Source organism: Haliotis rufescens, unplaced genomic scaffold, assembly GCF_023055435.1.
Source record: "Haliotis rufescens isolate VD_foot unplaced genomic scaffold, xgHalRufe1.0.p SCAF_20, whole genome shotgun sequence".
Classification (NCBI taxonomy): Eukaryota; Metazoa; Mollusca; class Gastropoda; order Lepetellida; family Haliotidae; genus Haliotis; species Haliotis rufescens.
The window spans coordinates 7,468,457-7,491,356 of NW_025963891.1; the positions used below are offsets into that span (position 1 = coordinate 7,468,457).

General features: G+C 39.5%; 2 protein-coding genes across 7 annotated transcripts in view; both read left to right on the forward strand.

The window, feature by feature from the left end:
* LOC124128115 (transient receptor potential cation channel subfamily M member 2-like) overlaps nucleotides 1–15,106 on the forward strand; it is a 28,534-nt gene extending 13,428 nt beyond the window's left edge. For all 3 annotated transcript variants that reach the window (XM_046491542.2, XM_046491657.2, XM_046491590.2), the window contains exons 15-25: nucleotides 754–791; nucleotides 945–1,014; nucleotides 1,323–1,451; nucleotides 2,575–2,895; nucleotides 3,218–3,392; nucleotides 3,991–4,156; nucleotides 4,921–5,096; nucleotides 6,392–6,497; nucleotides 10,175–10,237; nucleotides 10,557–10,601; nucleotides 10,692–15,106. In XM_046491542.2, the coding sequence (XP_046347498.2) occupies nucleotides 754–791; nucleotides 945–1,014; nucleotides 1,323–1,451; nucleotides 2,575–2,895; nucleotides 3,218–3,392; nucleotides 3,991–4,156; nucleotides 4,921–5,096; nucleotides 6,392–6,497; nucleotides 10,175–10,237; nucleotides 10,557–10,601; nucleotides 10,692–10,899 (1,497 nt within the window). In that variant the 3' untranslated portion in view covers nucleotides 10,900–15,106. The remainder of the gene's footprint in view (nucleotides 1–753; nucleotides 792–944; nucleotides 1,015–1,322; nucleotides 1,452–2,574; nucleotides 2,896–3,217; nucleotides 3,393–3,990; nucleotides 4,157–4,920; nucleotides 5,097–6,391; nucleotides 6,498–10,174; nucleotides 10,238–10,556; nucleotides 10,602–10,691) is intronic.
* A 4,898-nt stretch (nucleotides 15,107–20,004) lies between these two features.
* The window catches only part of LOC124128332, a 35,022-nt gene continuing 32,126 nt past the window's right edge, over nucleotides 20,005–22,900 (forward strand). The window contains exon 1 of one of the 4 annotated variants that reach the window (XM_046491967.2): nucleotides 20,005–20,122. The gene's annotated coding sequence lies outside the window, so the exon portion shown is untranslated. The other 3 variants (XM_046491835.2, XM_048400809.1, XM_046492031.2) reach the window with 3 other exon arrangements.

Below are 22,900 nucleotides of genomic sequence, written 5' to 3' on the forward strand. Positions count from 1 at the left end.
TTTGTTGTATAATGACCCCTTCAGCAATAGTGGAACTCTATGCCGGCGGCCTGTTACTGATCAAATCAGGACCAGACATTCCAGTGATTGATATTATGTGCAAGGGTTCCCGCCGTCAAGGAAATCACCAAGTCTAACATCCGATCCATTAATTTGCCTTTTACGACCAGCACAGGTTCATGGAGACGTATTCCATCCTGGAAAACCCACGATCGTGTCAAGATGTCCTTTGGTTGGTTGGTTGGTTTGTTGTTTAACGCCGCACTGAGCAATTATCCAGCTATATGAGGGCGGTCTGTAAATAATCGAGTCTGGAACAGACAATCCAGTGATTGATATCATGGGCATCGATCCACATAATTGCATCAACCAAGTGAGCGAGCCTGACCACCCGATCCCGTTAGTCGCCTCTTACGACAAGCATAGTCTCCTTTTACGGCAAGCATGGGTTGCTGAAGACCTATTCTACCCCGGATCTTCACGGGTCACATGTCCTTTGGAATACAACACCTTGCAGGTTTCAGGCTATGATGTAACATGCTATTTAATTTACGACAACTCGAATTCTGTCTTGAACATGGTGATGCTGACTGTTCATAGTGAAGTGGTACGCACTACTATTTCTATAAATTGTTATTCGAACTGTTCACTGCATAGTACATATCGCTGTAATGTTTATTAGGTACATGTGAAATAGTAACATTGTTTATCATTATTTACTTTTTCAAGAAAACTTGTGTCATCTATTTTCAGGATAAATACAAAGAACTTAAGAAAATGACTATCAAGGAGTGAGTATTTCTCTTCTGAAATTTTGCATTTAGTATGAACCTGGACATAAGATTTTACAAACAAATCATGATACAATAATTCAGATGTCAAGGCACGAATGACTTACTCCTTTCCAATACTTTAAGTGCATATTTCATTTGTATTCATTTCAGGAATGAAACACGCTGTGCTCGCTTGGGACGACTTGTGATAGCACCAGTTACAACATATACTTTGAACTTGGTAACATACACACAATTATAAGAGCGTGAATGAGTGGTTGGTATCGATGTTACGCCGCTTTTAGCAGAAATTCCATATCATCAAGACATGGAACCCAAGTCATGTAAGGAATCGAACACGGTCTTTCGAAGTGACGAGCGAACGCATTAACTTCTAGGCTACACCACCGCGCCCAAACAATAACGATATAATTGCAAAATGAAATATCACTTTCATAAAGAGACTTGACAGCTCTACGTCTTGAATATGTTTTATAATCGAATGAATGAACACGTAAATGAATACAACGGAATTTTCAATCACTGCAGCTGTTCTACGTTTGTTTCCTGGGACTCTTTGGCCACACATTGCTGTTTGAAATGAAGAAAGAATTTTCAGCCCTTGAAGGGATATTGGTCGGATGGTGGTTCACGTTTGTTTGGGAGGAAATCAGACAGGTTAATATGAGGTTTGATGCACAATTTCTAACGTAAAACTCATTCAAACAAAAGCGAGACAATTCATCCCATAATCATAAGTCTCCTTAAAGCAAAGTCCATTGTACGATTCCCACTATATCACAAGCATGTAATTATTAATCACTTTCAAATTGTGATGATACCAGAAGTTTGCGGACCCGAAAGATCCGGGGTAGAATAGATCTTCAGCAACCCATGCTTGCCTTAAAAGGCGACTATGCTTGTCGTAAGAGGCGACTAACGAGATCGGGTGGTCAGATTCGCTGACTTGGTTCATGCATGTCATCGATCCCAATTGCATGGATCGATGCTTATGATATCGATCACTGGATTGTCTGGTCAAGGCTCGATTATTTACAGACCGCCGTCATATAGCTGGAATATTGCTCAGTGCGGCGTTAAACAACAAACCTAACCTAACCAGATGTTTGAGAAGAAAATTAGCGTGTCCTGCCCCGCAGGTATCACTCGTCCCAAAACAATGCAAAGTTAAAGAAAAAAGACCTATGACCCGGTTTGAAATCTTCGAAGAAACATCCTGCTTGATTGTACCTTAAAAGTTGTTAACTGTAGACACCAATGCTGGAGCTGCCAGACATTGCTCAACAAAAAGGGAAAGTAAATTCATCCTCCTTGTCATATAGTCTTTTCATAGACATTTTATGTATAGATCTAAATATGACACAGATGAGGTAGAAACCTAGAAACATAATCTGAGTGAACCGGGATGAACCTTCGAAGATAGAGTTGGAGCCATTTATATCATGGTCACCGCGTTTTGCGACATGAGCCTTATGGGCTAAAACATGAAATTTCTCTTACTTTTGTTGTTTATAGAATTGAACCTGGCTCTTCTGAGATTAAAAAAAAGTCAAGCAAATCCTTTTTGAGAATCCGAATGAAATTACTTTTTCATCTCAAATACTCCATGGAAGAATTAAAAAAAAAACGTATTAAGGATTATGGTAACTCTTTGAGACAGGGTTTGGTGGTACATTGGTGGGCCCTGCAATACATGTATGCTGTATCCTCTTGTTCACTCTGCAGTGTGAAATGATGGCTAAAGAGTCAGCTTAAGTTAATGCATTGTTAATACTTTCAGATTGTAAAAATCAAACAGTCTGAACAGGCCTACTGCTCTAGAGACAAATGTCAGTGCTGCTGCAAGTGGAAACTCGGCGCAGATTTCAGGGGATACTTCTTTGATAACTACTGGAACATACTGGACTGTGTTTCCCTTGGGTTCTTCTTGATTGGTGCTGTACTGATGACCATCGTCCATCTCGACACCTCTAGGAACTATGTGTATGAAGCAGCTAGAGTCATACTGAGTCTCGACATCATGTTCTTTACCTGGAGAATACTTCAACATCTGGCGATATTCCGCATCATGGGTCCAGTACTTGAAATGATCTTTCAAATGGTAGGTAGAGTTTGACCATGCTCGGTACAAATAAAAGGACAAGAATTATGTCCTTAATGGTCAAATGTCTGTCTTGGTATTTTTATCACATTAGCTGAGAGCTACCTATTAGCATGTCTAGACATTAGTTATTCGTGAAGTTAGTAATATGAAGGATGGGCAATTATATTACTCAATAGTTATTGAGAGGACACAAATATGTTAATTCTAGGCAGAGAGCTACGAAAGTGTGTTTTGTTCCAATCAAATAAGTATTTGAGGTTTCCATATGGTAGCATCTAATATGACAGTGGTTAGGTAATTGTTCTTCATTGCTATGTAGATCAAAGACCTGTTTCCGTTCCTGGTGATAATGTCGGTTTTCATCATATCGCAAGGCCTGGCTGCACACGCGCTGCTGTATCCTAACCGTGTCTGGTCCCCTGAAGCTTTGATTGACATTCCTAGAAGTGCCTTTTGGAACTTGTTTGGGGAATTAGGGCTGGATGAAATTGAAGGTACAGTATGTAGATAGCCTCACCCGAGTGTCATTTGATATCAAATATATCAACACGACTCGATAAAAGTGTAGAAGTTTTACCTACGAGTGTTGATATATTTGATATCAAGACACACGAGGGTGAGATTCTGTTTATCGTGCAACTTCATTCATCCATTTTTTTCAGTTTATAAACTGATTTATACTATCCCTATGTTTTTAAACCAGTACCAGTATCCTTTTTATGAGTATATGCTACAGACATACAGCAGCTAATCAATAACGTATCAAAGACTTTCCTAACATTTAGGCATGTAAATGGCATGCCAGATTATTTATAGACATGTATACAATGCAGAATCAGATATATTTGGTTGAATGACTTTCTGGTGTTGGCGTTCGATGATGAGTATATGTCTACATACATGTATATGTGTCGTTTGTTCCCTTTTTGAAGATTGACACAATGACTGAGATGTAAATCTTATGAAAGTGACACAAATCTATATATTCAGTTGCTGCCAGCATTGAATCTATGTATACCTAGCCTAGAAAGTAAAACAAATCTAGTTCACACACTTGGTTCATCAGAATTATAAATTTCTTGGAATGTTCAGCAAGCGAAACCCAGGATGAGTGTTCGTCTAACCCACTTCTCTTTGAAAACGACACACTGAATGAATGTCCATCCACCTTGGGGAAATATATAGTTCCACTTCTTTTGGCACTGCACATGCTTCTACTGAATGTTCTCCTCCTCAACATCCTGATCGCAAGATTCAGGTAAGGTTATACATACTCTTCAGTTAGTTCCTCCTGAACACTGTGATATAAACCCTGATAAATACCCACACTCTAGGCGACTGAGAGGTTCAGGTAAATTATACCATGTAGATTATATGAGTGTTCTCTTCTAACCTCCATAAAAGCAACGTTTGGGTATACACATCCTCTTGAACACTATCCCCTTAAACACTCTGACAGCAAGGTTCGGGTCTAGTATTTTTATCATGATTGCAAATTCTCATTAACTTTCTGGAAGCAAGAATCGGGGGAGTGAAGACATCCTCTTTAGTTAAGATTCAGGTGAATTATGATTGAAGTGCTCTTCCTGAGCCTCCTAAAAGCAGAATTCAGATGTAGTGTACAAACCCTCTTCAATACTATCCCCTTAGCAAGATTCAGGGCAGTATTTTCATCCAGGTAAATATTCTCCTCAACAATTTAATTCTCATCTTCAGCATGCACGTTTGTATGAATAATGGAATTGATTGTTTGTTGTTAAGATCACGCAGATGTGGATAAACCCTTCGGGCATACCATTAAGGTCTTGCCAGACTATCCGTCTTTGTGGATCAGTATACAGGCTGATCAATACAAAAACTTAACGAGATGCAGGTCGAAGGTGCCACTCGAGCACAAGTAAACAGATTTGTTTAAGATGTGTAGCATAACATTGCATAAAATCAGCGTACGTGTTCATTCAAGGTTGAACGTGCACTCAACATCATAGAGGCGCTATTGTGGTGATATTGTGTTGTTCACAGCTTCACCTTTCAAATGATTCACGATCAGACTGAATGGCTGGCAGCGTGGCAAAAGGCGAAAGTGATACTGGAATACTACAGCAAACCCCCGGTACCCCCTCCTTTCAACGTCTTCTTTGACGTTGGCTACTTTCTCTATGTGTGTTGCAAGTCAGTGCAAGTGGCACCAAAAGAGGGTATGTATATAAATGTTGGCTGAGGTGAAATGGGTTTAAACGGCGCGTTCACGATCATTGCACCTATGTGTGAGTGTTGGTGTGAGAAAATATATATCACATCTTCATCAATAATGAAATGCGGAATACGATTAAGTAATGTTACACGTATTGGCGCACCCTTTGTGTGTGTGTGTGGTTTGGGGGGGGGGGGGGGGGGGGGGGGGGGGGTGGCGGGGTGGCCGGTGTTGGTCAATGCACGTTGGGTGTAGTCATACCATGCGGCAGTTTAACATTGATACCCAAGCGCCAGGCAGGGTAACAACTAGTACATTCGCTTAACGTATTTTGGCATGGGGGATTGGGATCGAAGCACTGACCTTCCGCTCTCTAGGCAGAATCTCTATTCGCTACACCAAGGAAGCGGTCAGAAATGTTGGGTATTTAAAAGAAATCACAAATGTACTTCATCGAGCAGTGAATTACAGACCTCGGGCTTCTACCCTTATATTAGTTGATATGTTGATAGTTGATTCATACTCCCAGGTATGCTTTGTTTGGTTGATATTTACATAGAAAACATAAAACTTCGTAAGAGGACAAAATGAATTAAAATTTGATATCATCCAATTGTGTTTTACATTGCCAACTGCATTTTCTGTTAGTATCTAATTGTTTGGAAGGGTTATTGGTGGAAAAGGTGAGATGTTTAGCATCGAAATAAGTGCATAGGTTTACTTCAATTAAATGATGGCAATAGTCATTTTACAGGTTTGTTTTTAAGTATTGACCGAGAGTGTTAACATGTGCATTGATGAGTACGCTACACTCGTACAAGCGTGATCAAGATACCGCTTCCCAATTGCAATTTCAACTTCTTTTATGTAAACGTATGTGGTCGTGTGTGTAAGGAAATGTGCCATGGTATTAGTTTCTAACGGAAGATAAATTGGCAAAGTTCACCTCAATCTTTCAGTGGGTTTAGTTTTTTAATGCTTTTGAAATGTACTATGTGTTATCCAATATATTGCCATTGTCTGTACATGATTTTTGTACATGTTAAATGTTATCCTGTTTTCGAATGGTCAGGTTCACGCAGTTGGTGGATAAACTGTTTATTATGGGCAGTTTAGGTAACACGTATACATCAAGTATACATCAAGTAATTTTAATGTATTCTACAAACAACACCTTATCACAGGCAATACCAATGTATGGTGAGACCATATAGTGAACAACTACATTACCAAAGTATCTTTCTGACCAATAGTCATGTACCTAAAGAACTTAATTCTACTCGGAAACGTTTCTTTCAGCAAAGGATCAGAATGCAGAAATGGATTCTTGGGAGAGGTCCATGGGAGAATACTACCTGGCCACTGAGGAATTCAAATCAGGAAGCAAGCGAATGTCTCCACTCGGGTTTGTCATATATTATGGTTCTTGCTTAACGAAATTGGAGTAAAATCCAATACTAGCAGAATGAAAAGATAGTTAGGTAAATTAGCTCAAAATGTTTCAGCTGATTTGAAAAGACACATCTCTACCCTCATGTGAATAATAAGACGTTGCCAACATTTACGGCAGTAATACCTGTCAGCACGTGTTTACATATACCTATAGGACAATGCTCTTATATTAATTCCTGTTAAACAAGCTTAGCTATGACACATTGTATTTGGGATCAGAAGAATCCAAGGTTTAAAATAAGGGTATTTTAAAATAAAATCAATTTGGTTTAAAAGCACGTTGACCACACGAAAATTCCATTCGTATATCCTCGAAATGTAAACGATGTCAATGTGATTGGAACATATGCTAGTATGTACATGCATGTGAAGTAAATAAGCTAAATGTTGTACATTTAGATTTTCTGCCAGAGTTTATAGAAAATACAAAATTTCAATATTAAATTTACGTAACATTGAGAACCTTCCAGATGGTCTACCGACTATCATCCAGTGGTTGAAGTTAACAAACGCTATATAGAGAGCTTAAGAATAATAATTATTGAATTCCACAATTTCCATATCTTCCACTTCTTACCGTCGGCACCCAGTTTGCAGATATTTTAGATCCTTGCAGAAAGTCTTCTAACTTTGGCGTCCTTTCACCCCAGTAAGTAATCCCTGACACCTGAACCCAAGTTACATTACACACTAATGACATTATGCCAGTAATGAAAACATATTCTATGCAAAAGTATTTAAAGAACTTAAAGTTCTCGACCACACATTTTCCAACATCCATTGTCATGACATAGGTACATCCTCCTGCGTGGTTTGGGTACTTACTGAAAGGGTATACAGTCTCGTTTATACCCTATCTCCCCGTTCTTAAGGCGTTTTTAGAGATGTAAATATGTCCAAGAACTGACTTGACAGGTTGCAGTTTCTTTGATACTCTAACAAGAAGGTCAATATTTGTGAACGTGTCGTCATCCGCCTTAAAGACGTACTTCGTACGAGGAAGGTACTCCATAACGTAAGCAAGTCCAGATAAAACTTCCAGTGTTAGATTCCGATAAAGTTTGCTTTCTTTCATGAGAACGGTGTCATACTTATGTGTACGTCCAAACAAAAATATCATCTTTGCATTCACAGTAAGGTTCTCCCAGACCATCTCCGCCCATGTGTGAAACTGCCATATGTTTGTCTAATAGCTTTCCTCTTAGCACCTGCAACGGATAAAACCATGATATTATCAATATATGCATTTTAAATGTGTTGAACAACAAAATACAGTGTCCTTTGCAACGCGGACAAACAGTGTTTCGATCCTCTTCTACTTCATTTAGCCGGACTGAAAAAAACATTTAGTGTTGCTGTAGTCTTGATTTATCTAAACCGATTTAGTGTTGTTGTAGTCTTGATTTATCTAAACCGATTTAGTGTTGTTGTAGTCTTGATTTATCTAAACCGATTTAGTGTTGCTGTAGTCTTGATTTATCTAAACCGATTTAGTGTCGCTGTAGTCTTGATTTATCGAAATATACTTTGATAAACATACATTGATTATCATTGATTGATCATCAACGCTAAAATCAGGTACATGTATACATCTAACAATAAATTACAGAAAATGGTTTGTCGATTTCGCATATAAGAACGAATAGAGAGAAGTTGTTTAGATATGCTACAAGAGTCTGCCTTCGCAATTCATATAATCAAACCAGAAAACCATCGATTCACCTTTAACATAGTGATAAAGAACACATCGTTACCGTCGCACTGACATGCAATTACAAATTAAAACGTGAAGTAAGTTTAAAAAAACACTTACTACAGAAACGCCAACAGTAAAACATTGCATGCATAGATTAGAAAGAATATGAAATGAACTTACGCTCTGAACATCATGAAATTATACTAGTAAATGTCTTATATTTGCAACCTCAAGGGGGCACGGGTGGCCCAGTCGTCTAAGGCGCCGCGATTCACTGTGTAGAGTTACGTCCCTTGGGCACGCCAGAAACCTATGATTGTGGGTTCGAATCCCGGTTCGCACCGATTACGTTTCTAGGTTTGTCAGCTCCATACCCGTGCTCGTGGGTTTCACCGAAGTGGTAAACGTCTGAGACCTGCATCACTTCGGGCTTTCCTCCCTCATTAAGCTGACACGCCGTGATATAACTGGAATACTGTTAAAAGCGGCGTTAAACCCACTCACTCACTGCAACTTCAAAAACTGTTGCCTCGCTTTCTTACAATGGAACATCAATACGCGTGTGTATAGGACTACTATTGCCTATATTTCCACACTACAATGCTGGCGACAGGCCAGCTGACGAAATCAATGAAATATGTTCATGGTAGCTATAGCTAGATCAATCAGTGATAACGAGTGCGAGAAGTCGAGGGCGAAAGAGAGTTCGATTTTCAACATGGCCATAGTTTTGTGATTTCTATTCTGGCTGTAGCTATTCAGTAAATGTGGGACTGTTGTCAGCCGCCGTCGATATTCCAGTCATATCATTGAGGCCTGCAAATAGTCGAGTCGGTGTTTGCGAGCAAGAGTAAATACCACGCAGCTGAGTCCTCATAAGTCGGCTCTTGATCAATCTGACACGGAATTTGCACGGGGTCATGCTATAGTGGTACGATGAGTGGCTGAAACCATGATAGACTATGTTGATGGAGTTTGTTGATAATAATTGTTCAACATAATCCCCTCCGAGGTCCACACACTTCTCCCAACGATGCTGGAGTGTCTGGATCCCACTGGTGTAGAAGGCTCCACCTGGTGGTGTAAAACGTTCACCACAGCAGACATGGCGTCTTCGTCGTTTGCATAATGATTGCCAGACAGTTCTTTAAGTTCGAATATTTGAAAAAGGTAAATCAGTAAGTTGACAGTGAGCTAACATTTACCACCACATAAGGAACATAAAGGTCGGCTACGAAAACCTCGTGAATATATCGGTAGGAAAACAAGTTCCAGGCTTTCTGTGGCAATAAGAGAACTAAAGCTTCAAGGCAATTCATACTCGTGGAAGCGACAAATTCATAGTGAACCCTGCTCACGAATCGTTGTCGACATACCAAAATAGTCCAACGCATGCTCTGCCCTGCTGGAAGCTCCCTGTCATTCAAACGAAAATGCATGTTTTTTTTAAAAAACAAGTTGAAAACTGGATTTTCTAAAAATATATAAACAGTATGCCAAAAAATGTTTAGTGCACTAACAGTAAATACGGTGTGTATAGGAATACGGTTACGTACTAAAGCTGTATCACATTGTTTTGTTTTTATCTATTTTCTACTGACAGTACTCGTGTATCTTCCAAAACAATAGATAAAACATTGTTGAGGTAATAATTGAACTTTATGTAGATAACATCATTATACCTACACCAATAAAATATTGATTCATTTGAAGTCGAACCGCATGTCAGGTCAACATATTTTCACTGTTTGACATTCTGCTTATTCCATAGCAAATCAAAACTGTGACGTCTTTGTATCAAATGTATTTGAAAGTATAAGAAAGTATTAATTTAGAAACAATACACTAGCGTTATGTGATTCACACGTATACCAATTTTATTTATTATCGACAATGTCAATAAATGATTTCGAGACTGCATTCCTTCTTTTCAGACAAAAGCACGACAATAAAGAAGGCATGGTAAAGACGTTCAGAGCTGTTCCTGAACCGTCGAGGTGAGATTGTTATACTTTTTTTTGTCGAGGGGCTTAAACACTCACGTCACACATTAATCAGTCAAATTACATACATAATAGTTGCAAACATGGCATCATTGCCAAACGTTCGTGCACTGACCGTCATGTGGCATATATGAACCTATAATTGATCATAGCCGAAGCGTTGATAAAACTGAAATACTCTTCAAAACGGCGCAAGCCCGACTATTTTGATAATATTATTTTACATATGAATAACTTGTGTGGGTCATCTTTGAACCGCAAAAAGATAAAAAGTTAGATTTTGTTTGACACAATATTTTTTTTCCGTTTGCAGTTCAAGTGAAGTAGCTTCGTCAAATAACGGAATGGACATATTAAAGTAAGCATTTCCGTATTTATGAAAAATCAAGATGATATTACCTGTGAAAAATAATAGTTTTCTAACGTTTAAAAAATACAATGTTTCCAGGGTAGAAGATCTTGTCGGTTCATTAAGGAAGCAAATACAGAGCATGAAGTCTGACCTGAAGGAAGCAATAGCTACACAAGTCCGTAAGGAGATGAGAAAAGTCCTGGAACAATATGGACCTCGTAGTGCCGAGACACCCAGGAGAGCTGTCCCCGAAAACCATATTCTCGCACTGGATGATTATGATGGTCAAGAGGAAAACGCATAAGCGTACGAGGACGTATATGTACAGACATTTGCCTCTGCTCACTGTGAAAAGTGGAGGCGCACCTACTGACTCGTTATTCACATGATCGCAACAGTCCATGCGGATAGCCAATCTGAATATTTGCCTCTATGCTCCATGACAAAAGTGACTGTGATCAAATGGTTTATTTATCACTGAATATTAGGTGTTTATATACTCTTACAAAAAGTAGGGGACCATGAAATTTAAATGTTAATACCAAGTATTAGAACAAAAATAAGTGTACACGACAAACATCCTATGAAAGAACGTTTGTGTCTGTAACACGAAAACAAATCCTATAGCTTGCAGGTGCCTTACGCGGTAGCGCCACACACGTATGTAGTGTGCCATTCATGATTTTGACCTTCAAGGAAGGTCGACAAATCTTTGTGGACCATTTCTGTTCATCGTATTGATCCTGCTTATCATATAGTTGTGATGTACTTAATTAATTTCATTATTTGTGTGTGGGGTGCGGGGTCTGCAACGCACAGAGCGTCTACGGGCTATTGGCATGCTGGAAACTGGCAGAAGTCAGGGCACAGTGGCCAATACTTTCAATGTTTCTCAGTCTGTGGTTAGCATGAAACACATACCAACAAACCCAAAAGATCGTCACAGGTCAGCGACAAGAGTTCAGGATCGGTTGATCCGAACCAGGCTCTACGAAATCGAGATCAAATGGCAAATCAAACTTTCATTAGGCTACTGGAGTACGAGTTGCGCATCAGATGGGCTCGACGGCCACGTATTGTGCTGCCCCTTACAAATCTTTATAGTGCCAACAGACGTCAGTGGTGTTCACAAAGTCGAAACTGTGGTGATCGCGGCTGGTCACGTGTCATGTTTTCAGATGAGCCCCGATTCTCTTCCTTGATAGGCGTTGTCGTGCCTGGCGACGTCGAAATGAACGTCAAGCCAATGGCAACCTCGTAAGACCTCGTGTCAGATTTGGCGGTGGATCAGTTATGGTGTGGGGTGGCCTCACTATGATTGACCGAACCCCACTCCATATTGTGCAAGGAAGGGTCACTGGGCAGTAATATCGGGACAACATACTGACACCCTTTGTTGTCCCGTTTGCAAGGCATGTGGGGCGACGTATTATCTTTCAGGACTACAACATCCATGCTCACTGTGCACAAATTGTCAGTGCTCACCTCCAGCAAGACAACATCCATAGAATGCCATGGCCAGCGATGACCCCTGACCTTTATTTAACAAATCTGGGACACGATCGTGAGAAGTGAGCACTTATTACCAGAAAGTAATATCGTAGCGTAAGTTTGGAAATTGGAAATTATATCCGAGTATCCCCTACTTTTTTGGAAGAGAACAGAATGGCGTCTGCATTCAGCGGAAAACCGGACACAGACAAATCCCCACTCTTTCCTCTATGTTCCAAAATAAGCATACAGAATTGCAAACAAATGTTGTTTTGCAAATGTAAAACGTTAGTGTAGCAAAATATAAATAATGGCTAAATAATACTGCTTGAGTTCTATTTCAAAATCGAGGCCGCCCCAAGTAAACCCTTTTTGACCAAAAGATAACCCAAGTAGTTTACCTAAGATTACCTTAGTTTGTCCATGTCAGCACTGATTTACGTCATACTTCGGTTGCCCTCAGTTGCCCATACCCACTGAACCTCTGGGTGCGATATTTATTGATTCAACCTTGAACAAAAGCAGTTTAATGTTTATAATTAACTATATATTGGTCGTATATGTAATCTGATTTGCGTTAGGGAAATTTGTCTTTCGATTATTGATAAATTTACTTTAGACTCACCAATGAAACTTTGCTGATCATTTTGCATCTCTGTTTCATGGTCTTCGTTTGTTTTACTTATCGTTGTTTATGCATTATTTAGAAAATGTACAATGACAGCTTTGTCAAGACATGTAATACTTATAAACCAATGGTAGCAATACACATGACTTTTGTGTTTCTCCCTCTGCTTACCACCATTTGATATTATATCTGAGGCTGCATTTTATGCGTTATATTTTGGATACTGGCCAATGTAATTTTTGCTTAGATAACCCAGGTTGAATGTACTCAACCCTGGTTGCCAGACATGTGGTAACATTGGTTGACTCAGGTGACGTACCGTTTTTCGTGTGAAAGTCTTTGGCAATTTTCATGACAGAGGCACGTGCAGGTATAGAAGAAAGTCCTTGTGATTTATTAATCATTGAAACATGTTTTGTATGAATTAAATTAAGTATTCTGGGTTTTTTACAGTAATAATTCTGGTAGCCTTGGCTTTCATCAGGGGTAACAGAAATCATTTCATAATTTGATCCCACCCTAGAGAGATAATGTAAACGCTAGTAATAAATGGTCGAGGTTTGTTGAAATCACAATCCCTTTACAACTATTCCACACTGACTGACAAGTATGAAAGCATTTTTAATTGCATGATTGCTTAAGGGATGTGTTACAAATATAAAGTGTCCACACCATACTGACATCACTTTCTTAATGAAACTATGTACATGTCATTTGGCGTGCTGTTCCCATGGGTGCATGCTTTCATTCTTTACAAGAGTGAGACCACTTATAAACGACTTTTCCAAGCTGTAAAATACGAATTCCCTGACCACTCGCCATCTTGTGTTTTCTGGGACTTTGAGACTGCTGAAAGAAACAATGTGAAGACTGTGTTCCCCACTACAGATGTCAAAGAGTGTTATTTCCATTACACCCAGTGTTTGTGGTGAAAGGCCCCGAGAACAGGACTCCAGCATCTGTACCAGACAGATGATGATGTACGTCGTTTTGTGAGACGAGCAGCTGCCTTGACACTAGTGCCAGTGAACTTGGTAGAAGGTGTTTGGTTTGAGGTTATCAACAATGGTCCAACGCATATTGACACTGTTTCAAGATTTGCTGACTATGTGACTGAACAATGGGTGGAAGACCTACTGCCATGGCAGTCCTGGAACCACTTCCAGACAGAGGGGCCCAGAACCACCAACCATGGTGAGGGGTGGCACAGCACATTAAACAAGAGTAAAAAGATGTTAACTGTACTGAAAAGAGAACAAGCCGTGACAAAAATAAGTATTTAGCAGCTGAACCAAAATGACGTCACAAGACCACAGAAAAGAATTTCAGAGAGCTTGGAGAAACGTTGAACACCCTTATGTTGGAATTTACTACTGACGAGACCTGATGTCGTATGTAGATGCAGTGTCACATCGTCTGCACATTCCCAGTGTCAGAGACAATTGACAAAAACGTTTGTAAAATTATATGACATTGAAGCTCTCATTACATGTAAAATGTGTTCATGTAACCATTGAAAATAATAATGTGTGAACATGCTGATGCTGAAATAAAACCTAATAAAATATTATCTAAAACATCCCTTTGTATTATATTATATCTTATAATTATGCGAATTAATCTAATTATACGTTGATGGCAGACGGTCACTTCATAGATATTACCTGAAACAGACTATAGTCAAACAGGCTATAGAAATGTCAGTTAACAGCTTGGTCACACACCGCTGACTTTGAGAGGCACTGGACCGATTTGGAGCTTGTTGAAATGAACCCATCATTATAAGGAGCAGTGTTTGCACTTTAAGAACATGTTTGGTATTCAAAAAGGCAAAATTGGTTATTTAGTTACCGCCTAAGAGGTAACTAAAAATGAAGGGAATTAAACATTTTTTGTACATAAGCAAATAAAAAATACAAGGAGGCGGTCCCTCAATCTTGACCTCGTCTCATATATAACAACCATAACATATATATTGTACCCACAGAGGCTGCATGTCATTTACAGCTCTTGTACAGGATGAGCTGTTCTTTAAGGATTTATGTAGAAGCAAACACCATCGTCATAAACTAGTTGTACTTCCGGGAAATCTATGAGCAACCTTTACATGTTGCTTTTACAGAGCAAGTCAATCGTGACATATTGTTTCAAAACAATACCCTGTGCAGATCCGTGGCTGAATAAGTCATTAGTACCCCATGTGAGTTGTAACAGCAGAATAACATGAGGATCGGGAGAACCTGGCATCATCACTATATAGTCGGAATCTTACAAGTGACTGGCTCTGAATATGGTAGTTTTTGTCGCTTTTTTCAGTAACAATAAACGTCATAATTACACATTGATGACCGTATTCAAAAGTTTTATTCCAAATGTTCAGACCCCAAGTATATCAGCCCACATCGTCGGATCAGTCAATATATTAAAATATATACATGACATGTACCTCCTCGATCTTAATAAAGATGGTTTTCAGAAGTTATTGCAAATGGTTTTGTTATGTATGGAAATCTTCCCACTTTACCTTATTTACAACGTGTGACCTGGCTGATCGTGTGGCACCATTCCCCGATGGCGTGGAACGTTGCTCATGTTGTTACCCATGGTGTGCCTGGACCAGCTAGGGTTATATAGAGACCGTGATTAGCTGGGACACTACACTAACCCTCTCACTGTGAACAAAAAGTGTAATACGTCAGATCCATCTGTTTGAAGACCCCATACACAATGGATACAGCTTTACCTTATTTTCTGTACCATTCATGTCTGTATGAACATTATGTTTGTAACTAAACGGTATTATTCAGCTAAATTGGAATAAGGCTTCTGACATAGATCTTATGTTATACCACTTCGAAACGGGGAATATATCCGTGATTAATATATTAATGAATCACACATCCTATCTACTAACGATTTTATAGATTAATGTAAATAACAACGACTAAACCCTTTGACGCAAAAGTATTCAAAGATTTGAACTTGAAGGAACATACATTCACTCTACTTGCATAGTCTGGGCATGACATGGGATGTGGAGTGCTTTCAACCATTAATCGTCTCTTTGACACCATGGGTAAAGTAGACCCTGTAATCATTAAAGGAAAGGTACCACCCACGATGTTGATATCACAGAAAGTGGAATGGGATTAACCTCAAGGGGAATGGGACAAGTGTGAGACCCTTTAAAGTCATCTGAGCAGTTAATGATCCCACGCGCATTATTACCACTGCCTCTTCAACATACTGTAAAGAAAGAAAGATGTGTATATTCCGAGGTATCTGAAAACGTTATAACAGCTGTGCATTATCACAAATTGGGATGACGAGAATGGAAAGACGCACATAGAATTTATCCTTGGCCCAGCAAAGGCTGCAACGACCCATTGACATACATGTACCATTCCTCAGCTGGAATTCATGCACAGCAGTGGTAGCAGTAGAAATTGGAAGGTTGTTGTGTGAGTGCTTTGACATTCAATGTACATATACATCTGTCAGCTATTACACAGATAGTAGGATTCTACTAGGATACATTTATAACAAACTAGGAGGTTTTCAGTGTATTTTGCCAATAGAGTGGCTGGCATCAGGAAAGTATCGTCTCCACAACATTGAAAATAGTGGCAACAGATTCCATTCCGGAGGATAATGCAACAAGAGTGGTCTAGGCCAAGTTAATTTGGAGCAGTCCATGGCTTCAAGGACCTTCTCAAATCCCTGAGACAGATCAGCACATGGACACTGTGTTTGAGGACTCAGAAAGTAAAACAGAATTGTTACAAGTGTTTCACACGGATAATTTCGCCGTGAGAACTTCTCAGACGGGAATGGACATTTTCAAGAGCTGATGTGTTAACACTGAAGCAGACTTTTCATGTACAAGTATTGTGAGCACCAAACTTACGTTGTGTATGAACGCTCTATCACTAAACAATTTCAAAATAACGTCTATGGAAAAGAGGACATGATGAAGAAGAGTAAATTGCCGTCTCATTAAGGCATCTTTGAGTACTGGTCACAAAAACAATCTTATAGTCCCTGGCCATAATCACATCGCAGCTCTTCTTGTGTGCCATTACCATGAACAAGTAAAACATCAGGGGCATACATGTACAGAAGGAGCTGCCGCAAGCTCCGTGATCACGAAACCCAACTCAGAAACCCTGATCTGGCGGCGGTCCTCCTTCGTCTTGTCTGTGGTCGGTCGTCAAAAGACCAACTAGAGGAGATCAAGCAAATAGTAAAAGATGGGCTTGGCATTGAAGTAATTGGGGAGCTTCGTACTTCTGCTTTCATGAATGCTCTGAGGCGGTTCCTGTCTATCAAAGGGAAGTGAAGAAGCTCATGTCTGATCGTAGAAACAACTTCTCAGTGGCAGCATGCGTTCTCAACATTAATAGCATCAAGGGAAGTTTAATTGAAAAAATAAACGAACACTAATGGGAATAACATGAGAAGACTTCATCAATCCCAGCATTCAGTATACAGTGTAATCATGGATACATTACATAGAACTTATTATCTCCATGCAAACATCATTACCATATAAAGCGTTACTCGTCAGTGAGTTCATAGTCCCGGGGTATTAGGTAATGAGGGCATGCAATTCCCCGTTGTGTTACCATGGATCTGGAGACTCTCAATCAAACTTCAATTACAGGTAAGTTCATATAATTTTTCATTCTCCATCACCATGGTAACACTGGGGAATCATATGATACTTTAGAGCAACGGATGCATGATGACATATTTACATAACCACTGCATCCATTCAACATATACACAAGTACACGTTCCTCAAACAAAAGAAAACACAAATATACAAATTCATGTAATTGAATTGAATTAAATACCTTCCGACATCTGCATGGAAAACATTCCTGTGAACATATTAACATCTCGTATATGGTCCAGGGGAAACTACTCCATCACGACTAGCTTCATAATCCATATCTACCGCAACTCAACACAGACTAGAAAAGTTATTACTTTGTTTAGAACCTATACAACGCTTACAGAATTTGGCGAAAGTGTTTCCTCTGGTCCAACCTGCAAAGTTCAATACAGTATCCATTTTAAAACCAGAGTCGATTGTACAGTTCCGACTATATAATGAGTATGTGTGTCATAACAAATGTGTCAAATGTTTAAGGTTTGGCACAAGCGAGGAAAAAGAGGATCAAAGCTGTATGTTGAACGAAAAAGTTCCCTTTCCACAGACACATATAATCACATCACAGGTAACTGCTGACATGCAATGCCTCGTGAGAGACTGACTGACAAATGACAAACCATCAGTCCCAATATATTGTGAATAGGGTGTCTCAGCCCTGGATTTCCTGGCAGATGAAGTAGGTTTTCTGGGATGCTACAGGACTGGAGGCTCAACCAACATCCTCTTGCCTACAGGCCACCAGTGTCCGGCTGGCCAGTCCAGCAGTATTACGACCCCCTCTGTCCTGTCTTGTCTCATCTTGTGCAGGACTCATCCTGTCTATCAGGTTGAAGGTGTTGTATTTAAAAAATTAAAATCATACAGTGGTATTCTTTGAGTACTGACTAAACTCTAGTACTTTTCATTTTTGGGATACTATATCTGCTCTTGGAGAAACCTGAAATTGAAAAAGAAACATATGGTAAAATCAACTGAGATGTGTACTCTCTTTTGCCCGTCAGTTGAGATATGAGTGAGTGAGTGAGTTGTGTTTAACGCCGCTTTTAACAGTATTCCAGTTATATCGCGGCGTGTCAGCTTAATGTGGGAGGAAAGCCCGAAATGATGCAGGTCTCAGACGTTTATCACTTCGGTGAAACCCACGAGCACGGGTATGGTGTTGACAAACCTAGAAACATAGTCGGGGCGAACCGGGATTCGAACCCACAATCATAGGTTTCTGGCGTGTCCACGGGACTCTGCACAGCGAATCGCGGCGCCTTAGACGACTGGGCCACCCGTGCCCCCGTTTAGATATGAACAGGTCAGTAAAAATCTATAGGCATGTTGTATAAAATCACCAGCCGTGACCTTGACCTTTAACAAATTTGACCCCAAACCAAATCGAGACTCCTTCCGGTCGTTTAATTGTACCAAGTTTGAATTAAATCCGATAAATAGTTTGGCAGTTATTGTGTCGCCATGCCTTTTTTAGCCATTTCTTGTAAACAATGACCTTTACCTAGCAGGTGACCTTGACCTTATTCAAAGCCTATCCCCAGGGTTACATGTTTTTAGGGGAAGTAAGTCCGAGGCAATTGTCAGTGAAAACCAATATGATCAAACAGGCGTACTAGAATGACACAAGTATAATCAAATTATGTATATCTCGGCTGGCGTTGTAATGATGGTTATGAAATCATGCAGAAATGGAAAATATCTGTTTGGGCAGAACTGTGTGCTGACGTTTAATGATAACTGTGTTTATTGTTTTGCAGCTAAGCAGAGATAGAGGATGTGACTGTTGGAATGAACCTGGGTGTAATTTGAACATTAAAAAGAATAACCTGGTCAAAAAGTAAATAATTAAAAGTTATACGCGTCACATTTGGGGGAGGGGGGTGTTTCAAAACGTACGGAATTATTTATTTTTTTATCCTACATCGAACTTTTGAACTGGTTCCTTGAATAGTTCGCTTTCACATGCATGGGGTACGAGATCCTCATGTACAAAATGTCCGGGCATTTTAATACTCCACATCTGCAAAGGTGTTTGCCCCTACGGTGAAAGTGGAGGAAACTGCATTATCAGTGGTCGAATTTCCACCAATTATAACGTACCTTATGTAATATAAAAATTAAAATCAAAAGCTATGGCTGTTAAAGGAACAATTTTATGAAGCGCAAACATGAGAACATAAGGATGGGATGTTTCCGTAGTATTGAAAACTGCACTTAATAGAGAATTTGTTGGATATATACAATTGAGTTTCCAAAGATACGTTTTATTATGCATAGTTATTTTCTTTCATAATATTCCACTAGTGTATTCACATTGATACATAAAGTAACATGATCTAAAATGGTTTATATAGTCAAAAATAAAAAAAGTTGATTGAATGACTAACTTTTTCCTAATCAAGGTACTCTCACAATCAACATTAACAAACACATTGTCAAAAAGATTGCAATGTTTTGTTGTAAAGTACTTACAGGATGTAACCATGACTACACGAGTTCAATTTAATTTCAAGTTTATGTCGGGGTTTTGGGGGTTTGAGCTGACGGAGTGGACGGTGGGACCACGAACGAAGACCGTGACATAAGTTCGTAATGTCCTCACTTTATACATAGTATATCATTCATTTGAAATATATTGCCATGTCATACAAACGTCATTCGACATCTTATCAGCTAGAGCCTCGATATACAGCGCTATGTATCTTGTTTCATTACGTCACATTCGAAAAGGTAAGTGTAAACAAACTTTGTTATTTGTTATCAATGGCTGAGCAGCATGGAAGTCAACGCGCTGTAACCGAAAGTTCAGGTTATGTGTAGTGTGTGGGAATAAGGTGGGTAAAGAGATTGTGTCTAATGGGTATTGTCATATATACTACTATAAGAATGTGAAGGACACTCGATAGTTATCATATGACTATAGTTTATCTCTCATGGGGTGTTCTGATCGGGTGTTCTGTAAGTTCGTTTTAGTAGTATACTTGACATATGCGTAAAAATCGTTAAACAATTGCGTGGCTGTGAATATAGAACCGTTTATACTACACTGCAAACGGCTACGTGGTGTTACTGGAGTAGGGGAAGGCTCCTATGTGCCGTGTGCCGGGAGCCACAAGGAAGTGCCAGTAAGCGTGAACCCAGGGGAGAGTTAAGTTACATAGACTGGCGGCAAGCCTCCCTCGCCAGATCCTTTATTACGAGGCTGTAGAAATACGGGACGCCCCTCACTCACATCTGTCTCCAGAACTCTCACGCCGACTTCTTGAGATAATTAAAATATTTTTTCAATGTTCTGCACTTTTTAATATAAAAATGTATTTAGTGTTTGTCAGAAAAGTTAGTTACATAGTTTACTTAATCAATTCTGGTTTATTTACGGTAGACGAATTTATATGACCATAGTGTTATTGCCAAACCCTTCAGTCAATTCTAATTGATCCAGACTGCACAATATCAGGGGAAATCATCATTACAGAAGAAGAAGAAGAAGAAGAAAATTATTTTATTATAGTGCCACCTGGTGTTTAAAAACAGTAAAAAACATTACACGTATACATACGTATGATTGCACTTAAAATCATTAAATTATCCATTATATAAATTGGCAAGAATAATACACGAACATAATCGAAAGTACACACACACGCACGCACGCACGCACGCACGCACGCACGCACACACACACATAAATATTACACGCATTTCATTTTCAATCACACATGCAGTGTACCACATCCACTCAATATCACGTGCGCATACATCACATACAAACACTACCCACATACTCATCTATCATTCACAAAAACATACACATTATATACATCACTGCCCGGCACGATACATCTCTGTAGTGTTTTTGTACCGTTAACAAAGGCGAAAATATTGCATTAGTGTGTCGCATCATGTATGACGAACAATACACAATAAATTACTAAAAATACAACATCTGGCCGATTCAAATAACGGGGATTGCTGATTGTAACAACCTGTAAATACCTCCCATGGTAGGTGAGACGCCGTTTATGCTCCTGATTAGAATCGGTCGTCAGCAACCCATGCATGTCGTAAAAGGCGATTAACAGTATCGGGTTGTCAGGCTCGCTGACTTAGTTGATGTATGTCAACTTATTCCAATTGCGTAGATAGATGCTCATGATGTTAATCACTGGATTGTCTGGTGCAGGTTCGATTATTTACAGACGCCGTCATATAGCTAGAATACTGCTGAGTGCGGCGTTAAACAACAAACAAATCATCATTTATCACCATGCATTTGGTGAAGTCTACCGTAAGGACGAGCGCAGGATTCTCTGGAATGCTGAGAACACCGCAATCTATGTGTACAAAGCTTTGGAATTCCCTTTGCCGCCAACATTTGAGAGAATTACCCTATCGCATCAGCATTGCAATTGCACGTTCATCCAATGGGCTTTTGACGTTCAATGTGTATTGTGTAGTACAGTGGAATATCTGCTTCGGACTTCATTGCGTCAATGTTTTGACATCCAGGGGAAATGAACGTTTTACTTATTGTGGGGCCGAAAGTAAGTCTGATTGTTACAGAGGCCTGTGTTAGGAATATTATAGAAGTATTATTATGAATCATAGTATATTCGGCACCATTGATATCGCCTTGTATTACAAATGCTGATTAGTTAAAGTCCTGTCCCGACAGATTCCACTTTGCACGGTAATATTTGTAAATGTAATAGGTGTGAAGAAAATATGTCCATATTAGCGATAGGGTAGCTCAGTGTCTCAATCAACGCCGAAACTGTCGAGTTCGATTCCTTACATCGGGGTAATGTTTCGTTTGAAGCCCATTCCTGCAGCCCCCCGACGCCGTGATGTAGCCGTTGAAGCGTATAAAACCATACACATGCATTAAGTGCACACAAAGAACTCAAACTTTGGGGTACATGATAACAAAGAAATTTATTCATAACAGAATAATAAACACATATAATATATCCATTGTAATAAAAAAGGTGTGTTAGGTATACCTGCTTCAAATAGCTTCACCAGCAAATATTAACACACTCGGGATACTGTGACACTCAATCAACCGAGTCACCGAGTCCGACCACCCAGTCCACGTAAGTCGCCGCTTACGACAAGCACAGGTTACTTGAGGCAACGCCTACTTCTTTAGGACTCCCCATAGGGTCACATCAACATTTAAGGCCATTAATACATTTATATTTGTTATTCAACGCCGCACTCAGCAATATTCCAGCTAATGACCACGGGTCTGTAAATAATCGAGTCTACACCAGACAATCAAGTGATTGACATCGTGAGCATCGATCACGCAAATGGTATACGATGATATGCATCCCGTTAGTCGTCTTTTACTACAAGCATGGGTTGCTGAAGACCAGTACATGTACTAACCCTCGCGTTCTTGGGGTCGTGATTACATAATTAAGAGAGTATTAGATATAAACACAGAGCAAGTAGTACAAATGACACAATTATTCAAATGAACAGTTCACTCATTCACTTGCC